This window comes from Bacillus rossius, chromosome 1, assembly GCF_032445375.1.
Source record: "Bacillus rossius redtenbacheri isolate Brsri chromosome 1, Brsri_v3, whole genome shotgun sequence".
Classification (NCBI taxonomy): Eukaryota; Metazoa; Arthropoda; class Insecta; order Phasmatodea; family Bacillidae; genus Bacillus; species Bacillus rossius.
Window position 1 is genome coordinate 43,257,691 of NC_086330.1, and position 8,157 is coordinate 43,265,847.

At 33.1% G+C, this 8,157-nt stretch overlaps 1 protein-coding gene across 6 annotated transcripts in view; it reads right to left on the reverse strand.

Annotated features, from left to right (window-relative positions):
• LOC134535225 (dolichol kinase) overlaps positions 1-7,163 on the reverse strand; it is a 52,061-nt gene extending 44,898 nt beyond the window's left edge. For 2 of the 6 annotated variants that reach the window (XM_063374322.1, XM_063374308.1), the window contains exon 1: positions 6,938-7,145. In XM_063374322.1, coding sequence (XP_063230392.1) covers positions 6,938-6,939 — 2 coding nt within the window. In that variant the 5' untranslated portion in view covers positions 6,940-7,145. Of the gene's footprint in view, positions 1-6,937 lie in introns of all 6 variants that reach the window. The other 4 variants (XM_063374285.1, XM_063374314.1, XM_063374301.1 and 1 more) reach the window with 4 other exon arrangements.
• Between the last annotated feature and the right edge of the window lie 994 nt (positions 7,164-8,157).

Below are 8,157 nucleotides of genomic sequence, written 5' to 3' on the forward strand. Positions count from 1 at the left end.
CTCTCTCCATATATATATATATATATGTTTAGGGGACACGGACCCGGGTGAGACTATATATATACATATATACACACACATATATATACACACACATATATATACACATACATATACATACACATACATATATATGTGTGTGTATGTATATGTGTATGTGTGTATATGTGTATATATATATATATATATATATATATATATATATATATATATTTATCCCCACACGGGCGACATCATGCCCAGAGTTAACACAGTCTCACCCGGGTCCGTGTCCCCTAGACAAGGTGGCGCCTTTCTTATTTAACATCTCTGTAACGCCCCAACAAGCCCCGGCGACATTACCTTTAACAATTAAAAATCTCATATATATATATATGGGTGTTTGCCAAAATAAGGTACCTAAAGCATGTCCCTAGGCCTTAAAAATATTATACATTTGTATTAATAGTAATTTTTACAATAAGATATATGCTTGAATGTAATAGAAGCCTATTATTTATATTATTTCTTAAATAAATGTTTTTGTATTTAAGATGCGAGACCAAGAAAGTGCTAAATGTCCCCTCCGTGGACTATCCCCAAGTATAGTTTGATAACATTTTAATTATCCACAACCATATGATTTTATGTTAATTAATATTAATTCTTTAAATTGTAATGTCCAAAGATTAAAAAAGAAATCATAAAATTCCTGGACTGCATATGTTTGAATTTTCAAGTAAGATTAATGTTTATTAATTGTCCCCAGGAAATGGGTCCTTAGTGTAGACATACAAAATAGTTTCAATATAAACCTCCAGGGTGCAGCACTGGCCACTGAACCCTACAAAAAAGGAGGGAAAAGAATCTATCTTGTTTTCTATCAAGTCATAAGTGGATGATTGGTGATTTATTGGTACTTACATTAGTTTATCCATGTGATATAACGGTTGGTCAAGATCGCTTAGTCCACTCCGTGGACAACTTTTTGAAGGTGAGAAATGATATCTGTCACTTCTAATAGATGAATAGATAAAAAGTACTACGTATAAATTTCTTTTACAAATGCAGTGATATTCTAACCTTAAAAATTAAAGGACTAGAAAACAAAAGTACAGTTTCTGTCCCCTCCGTGGAATTCACAGGCTACGGAGGGGACATCATTGTACATGTAGTGAAATATTTCCAGAGTTGAATTAATGAGAACTGTATGGAAGTGTTAGTGCTATTTTGAGTACCAGAACTGCTGACATTGCAGCATAGGCCTATTAACAGACCATAACATATTTATGTACTTAATCATTGATGAAATTTATAAATTAATTATGAAAATTACCATACAGCTGCACTAAGTACTGTGTTTGTTACATTCATTAGATCCAGTATACTTGTGTAGAAAGATATTTGGCAATTTAAATATTGTCACAGGTACATGATTTTGTAATACCTTAAATGCTTAAATGTTAATAATAATTTACCTTGCAATCTGCTGAATTGATTATTTTCTGTTTTGACAAATGTTCATGCAGCACGGCTGTGGTCTGTCTATCCTCATTAAAAAAAAAAAGCATTAATTTTACTCTTTCAAATGTTTTATCATTGCAACAGAGCCCAATAAACGCTCTGATAGGTTTAGTATTTATCTTGCAGAATAATGGCTCCCATAAATAAGAAAAGTTCAAATTTCGCTGATAAGATCAAAAAACGAAGGGAACAGAAAAAGATCAGCATGAGAAAGGCTAGAGAAAGGTTAACTAACAACCCAAGAAAGTATGAAGAAGAAAAAGCTAAAGAAAGGGAAAGATACCACATGAGGAAAAAATTAATTTTGAATATGAGTGAAAGGGATGAACAATCAGTCAGGAAAGAATGGAGAGACTGGAAACGATATCAACGAAAAGAGAGAAAAAAGCGAAAGAAACTGAAGAAGAATTAAAAATTAATTCTCCTGAAATGCCACCAGAAATTTCAGATGCTGTAGTATCCTCAACTTGCAGAGTTTAATGTGGAAAAAAGCGTTCAAGGAAAAACAGGAAGAAAATGTAAGAAGAAAAACGGAAGTTGGAAAAGGACAATGAGAGACTACGAAGAAAACTTGAGACACAAAACAGAATAAAGAGAATAAGATATTCATTACAACCTAATGCAGATACTCTAACCCCTAGGAAGAGAGTGGAAAAGTTATTTAGTAATAACAACACTAATTCAGAAGAAGTTAAACAGAAAGTTTTTTTTGCTGAAGTTATCCATGACCAAATAAAAGACAGTTTTAAAACTGAGAAATCTAAAAAAAAAAAATGAGAACTATGTTACGAGTTTTAACTGGAAAAATTATCAAGAAGTACAGACTCTGTGTACATAACCACGGACTAAAAAAAGTACCAAAATCAATGGTAAGGTTAAATTTGTCCACTCGGTGGACAGTAGAGTCCACTCCGTGGACAGCCCCAAAATTCTATTTACGTTTTATTAATTCAATTTAATGTATCGATCTTGACCACTTATTGTACTGAATTTGGCGAAACCAGGGGAATATTTAAGAATCTTTACAGGTGTATAAAATATAATAATTTTTTTTTTCAAACCATACATAGTTTAGGTACCTTATTTTGGCAATCACCCATATATAATACACAAATTACATACTAAATGGATAATACATCACTTTATTCTTGAATTAAAAAAATTAAAAAACATACCATTCACATTTCTTGAATAAAATTCTATATATAACATTATATTATACATTCATGTAAATATTTGTAATTATCATCAGACAGGACGATCATAACTGAAAGGGTATGCACATTTAAAGAATTGCTAATTAGGTACTTGATGTGGGCAAATGATTTCTCTTTATAGAAAACTTGAAACTAACACCGATGACTATTTTTAAACAATAAATTTACATAACGTACTACTAACATCCTGTGGGGAGGTGTACATTTTTGTCGTAGTCACACAAAAATATTTGTAATCATCATCAAACAGGAAGATCATAAATGAAGGACATGTATTTTCAGTAGGTATTTTCATTAATAATTATTTTAATTATTTTCACAAATAATGTTACCTAGGTACTGAAATATATTAAATCTAAATTATTTAAATTCAAAAAATTTATAATTACAAATGAAATTCATTTTAACTAAACACAACCTATTATTTTTCCTGCTTGAAGCTTTGTCGCTTGCACAATTTGCATATCTAGTTGTTATTTTGTTCACTCATTTCCCCAATGGCTGCTTCACAAGGTGTTAGGCAATAGTCAAATGAATCCACCTACAACAATTATCGCACATAATCCACCTCTTTTGATGTCTGTTCTCGCCTTTTCCACAGTGCAGGCATAAATCTCTAACATAATCTGATGCCTTCAGAAGAGTGTTCACAATTGTACTTCCATATTGAGTGGGATTGAAATCCATGTTAAATTTATTACATTTTAAGAAAACTTACGCATAAAAAATTACAAATATGCCACAACTAACAGAATCCTTTTGAATTGGAATATTCGTTTCAATTTTTCATACACACCAGTCCGTAGTTCCAATTTTGCCTGAGAAAAGTGTGTTCCCGTAGTCGAGGAAACGTAAGAAATTGTTGAGTATGGATTCATTTCCGTTTCCACAGAGTGAATCCAAATGCCAAATTTCTCGACTTTTGATGTTTGCGACCAACAAGACCCAATGAACATCTTGTACACAATAAGGCATGATCGAGAGTTCAACCCTTTTCCTAAAGGTATCGAAAATTTGTCTTGTACAAATAATCCCATGCATCTGGAGTTCTAAGACACACATTTCCTTCAAAAATTGGAATGTAATCCAAAAGATTGCAAAGAGAATTTTGATATTCCTTGCAATCTTTGATAAATAATGTAATACCTACATACACAGTCATTTTGAGTCGACGTTCTTCAAAGAAAGAGTGATAATCAATACCTCGCACTCTGAAAGTAGACGAGCAAATGTTCTGGAATAAAGCAATAACGACATTAGAATCATCTACACAGTAATAATCAGTGCCATTAAACAGCCCATTGGTCAGAGCTCTTGGATGAGGATATTCTTTATCTGGCATCATTTATACATTGGTACTCACAAGTTGGCTACTTGTAAGGCGAGTAGACAGACACGAACTGAGCCTAGGTCACCTCGAACTGAAATGTATTTCTAGTGCTAAGTATGCTTATTAACCTCCACATACCCCCATTTAGTTACATATTTCGGTTTAGTGTTTGTAAACCCTCAAACAGTGCATCTTTTATACACTGGTACTCAAAAGTGACCATTTGAAAGAAGAGTAGACACGAACTGAGCCTTGGTCACCTCAAAGCTGAAATGTATTTCTATAGTGCTAAGTATGCTAATTAACCTCCACATACTCACATTTAGTTACATATATCAGTTTAGTGTTTGTAAGCCCTCAAACACTGCATTTTTTATACACTAATACTCAAAAGTGGCTATTTGAAAGGTGAGTAGACACGAATTGAGCCTTGGTCACCTCGAAGCTGAAATGTTTTTCTTTAGTGTTAAGTATGCTTATTAACCACCATAAAATCAGAACTAGTTACAAAGTTTATTCTGTGATTTGTAGGCCTTAAGAAATGGGACTCATTTTTCTGAAACTCTTAGTTGGTTAGTTCAAGACTGAATAGTTTATTTACAACAGAATTTTTTTATATAACTGTTAAAGAAACCCTAACATTTATATTAATTACTATTTTTCGCTTATTTGTTTCAATCTGATGTAAGTTATATGCTGTTTTTGCATTACGGGCTTTTTCCTTTTTACCGGAGTTTTGTCATGTTGTACCATAATTATGGTACACATGCCATTTCGAAGCTAACTTCAACTCAGTCTTAAGTCTATGAAAGAAAATATGGACATCTTTTATATGAGTTTTTATCCGTTAATTAAGTTGATCTGGAAGCTGCAAACTTTGGTAAGGTTCTGTGAACTTCGGAATTGTTTGGGTATAGGATGGACGGTAAATATGTATTGTACGGATTAGCGCCAAAAAAAATCGTACAAATATGAAATAACTTTCATTATATGCTATCTTACGTCCTCTTTTCAGAACCGCCTGCAAGGATAAAAAATTCCAATTACTTTTGGAGATATCAAATTTTTTAATATTCATTTTTTTGGCGATTTTTTTAAAAAAAAAATTTAAAAATTCGAAAATACCTTTATTCTGTGCTCTTTAACTTCCTCTTTTCATTAAACCCGGCGGAGATCAGAAATTCCAAATACTTTAGGAGATATGGAATTTTTTAATTTTCATGTTGTGCACTGATGCGGCATTCAGCGGGAAGCCTACGATTCACACATCCTTCTGGACATACCCGAATACTCACGTTGGCAAGCTTTCTTTTCTTAAAATTAGCAAGAAGTAATTAAAAATACTTTAAAACATTGTAGATGGTTGGTTATATTAGGTAAGTATAGCTACATTAAAAAAACTGTAAAATCATTTTATGGTTGCTTAGCAAATAACATTTTAATATGTAGCTATCCAGCGCTAGGAAACCGTTTACATGATTTCACAGTATTTTTAATGTAGCTATCCTAACCAAATCAACCATCCACAATGTTTTGAAGTATTTATAATGTAGCTAACATAACCTAATTGACCATTAGTTTTCATGAGTTGCATATTTATTTACAATAAACAAAAAAAAAAAAAACCGAAGATGCACAATTGGGCGTTTGCCTCTCGTCTGTTGAAAGAAGGCTTGCCAACGTGAGTATTCGGGTATGTCCAGAAAGATGAGTGAATCGTAGGCTTCCCGCGTTCACCATTGTTGCTTGTTTACAAGTATTATTATGTTGTTTTTTTTTTTCGCGACGTAGTTGAACGACTACATCACGTAAAAAGAAAATTACGTGAGTTCCTACTGTTCATCCTTTTTCCCGGTTTGTTAGGTCAGGTCAGCTACATTATAAATACTTTAAAACTAAACAACCATTAAAATTAATTTTTATTATTTATAATGTCCGTTCAGTTTCAAAGTATTTATACTGTAGCTGACCTGACCTAATCCACCTTTGTCCCGTTTTGTTAGGTCAGGTCAGTTACATTATAAATACTTAAAACTATACAAGTAAAATTAATTGATATTATTTTTAATTTCCGTTTATTTTGAAGTATTTATCATGTAACTAACCTTACCTAATGGAAAATTTCTGTTATTTAGGCATTCACGCACACACGGCAAAATATAAAATGGCGTCTGTTGAATGATTACATAGGGCTTGTATTGCAAAATAAGAACGGCGATATCTCCAAAAGTAATTGTAATTTTTAATCTCCGCAGGCGGTTTTGAAAAGAGGACGTAAAAGAGCATATAATGAAAGTTATTTCATATTTGTACGATTTTTTTTGGCGCTAATCCGTACTATACATATTTACCGAATTGACTTGTGTGAATGGTTGCTACAGTATTTTGCAATTTCTAAGTAGCCATAAAAAAATATTTTAGTATTTTATGTAGCTAGGCTATACTAACCGAACCATCTGTCTACAATATTTTGAAGTAGTTTTAATGGAGCTAACATAATCGAAACGAGTAATTTCACGATGTAACAAATTTGTAATATTTATACCGAACATGCACAAACACAACCTTGCAGTGGAAAGTGGTGACTGTAGGTTTGCCAATCCTGTTTTTCTCCTAATATAATATAAATGGGGTCGGCTACGTCAATGCATAGAAAATGTAATGAAAGGTATAAACGGTGCACAGATACCAATCTGCTGTTTTCAAGATGATTCATTACAGGAACTAATAAAATTTTCGAAAATAAAAATTGTCCAAATTTTATCATTAATTTGCGGAAAAGCCGCAACATAAGTATTTTAGCTCCATTTACAGTTTGTTTCTTACTACATGCAGCATTGAAATTACAGGTTTCTTTATTTTGTTTTATTAACGCAATGGTACTCACATATTCTTACTATTCGCAACCAACAAGTGTATTAAAAAAACCTATTTTTAATTTTATTGTCTGTAAATATCAAAGATAAATTTACCTACACCGCGAATTTCTAGTCTTCATAACGAAAGTAACACCACACAAAAGAAAACAAATATCGCCGAAATTGACTAAAGTCCATTTCAATTTCAAATTCACATCTAAACAAAGAAGCTCTGTCATAGATGAAGGAATGCTTAAGATTAAGATGCTTCAAGCACAAGCAAATATTTCATTCAGAGCTTACTCGTCTTTTGTTTAGATACCATTATCTCAATCAGCTGAGAAAAGGGTTGTTTGTAGGAATAGCCAAAATAATTAATAAAGTGGTCGATTATCATGCTTGATATTTTGTATTTGTTGAATCAGCGGAAGATGGTAAGCCTTGTTTATATAAATAAATATGTTAACTAATACCTAAATATGCATTTCAAATTTTGATAAACGTTCGTAGTCAGTGGAAAATATGTATGTAAGTTCAGCGAATGGATTTTTTTATATTGTGCAGCTAATCTTAAATTTATTTGTTTTTAATAAATGATTGTGGATTACCATGGTTATACTAATTTATTTGAAAAAGTAAGCTGTTTACATTTTACAGGTAAACATATTATAGGCTGGTATTCATAGACAGGTAATATAAATATCCATGTTTCACAGTCTGTGAACAAAATGAGCTTCATGAAAACTGCGTGCTCAAGCAAGAGCTTGTTATATTTTCTTATGGCCTGACGAATTTTTTTTTTCCTAACCTAACTAAAACTAAGTGTATTTTGGAGGGGTCCGGGTTAGGGAGGGACCTAGGTGCGTCTCAGGCCGAAGCCTATACGCCTAGTCATGCTGGGATTAGCCATGCAAGGAGAGGGTCGCATGCATCATGTGCTAGGAGGGGATTGGCCAGCCATGGCAGCGATTGGCGCCATGACTAACTCCCCTCACTCTTAAATCTAGACTATAAGTAGAGATAGGTTGGGCCCAGGTAAAACCTGCATAGACACAGGGAAACCCTGGGCACATTCATGCGGGATGCAAATTTGCATGCATTACGTGTAGGAATTTACAGGAGACAGAGGATGGTCTGGATGAAGTGTTGGACAGAGTAGAAAAGAGTCTACCATGCGGGGGTTGGGCACTTGGACTCGTGGTCCGCTTTTCTAGTTGTCCAGTACTGGATTTAGTGACCAGGGACGCAA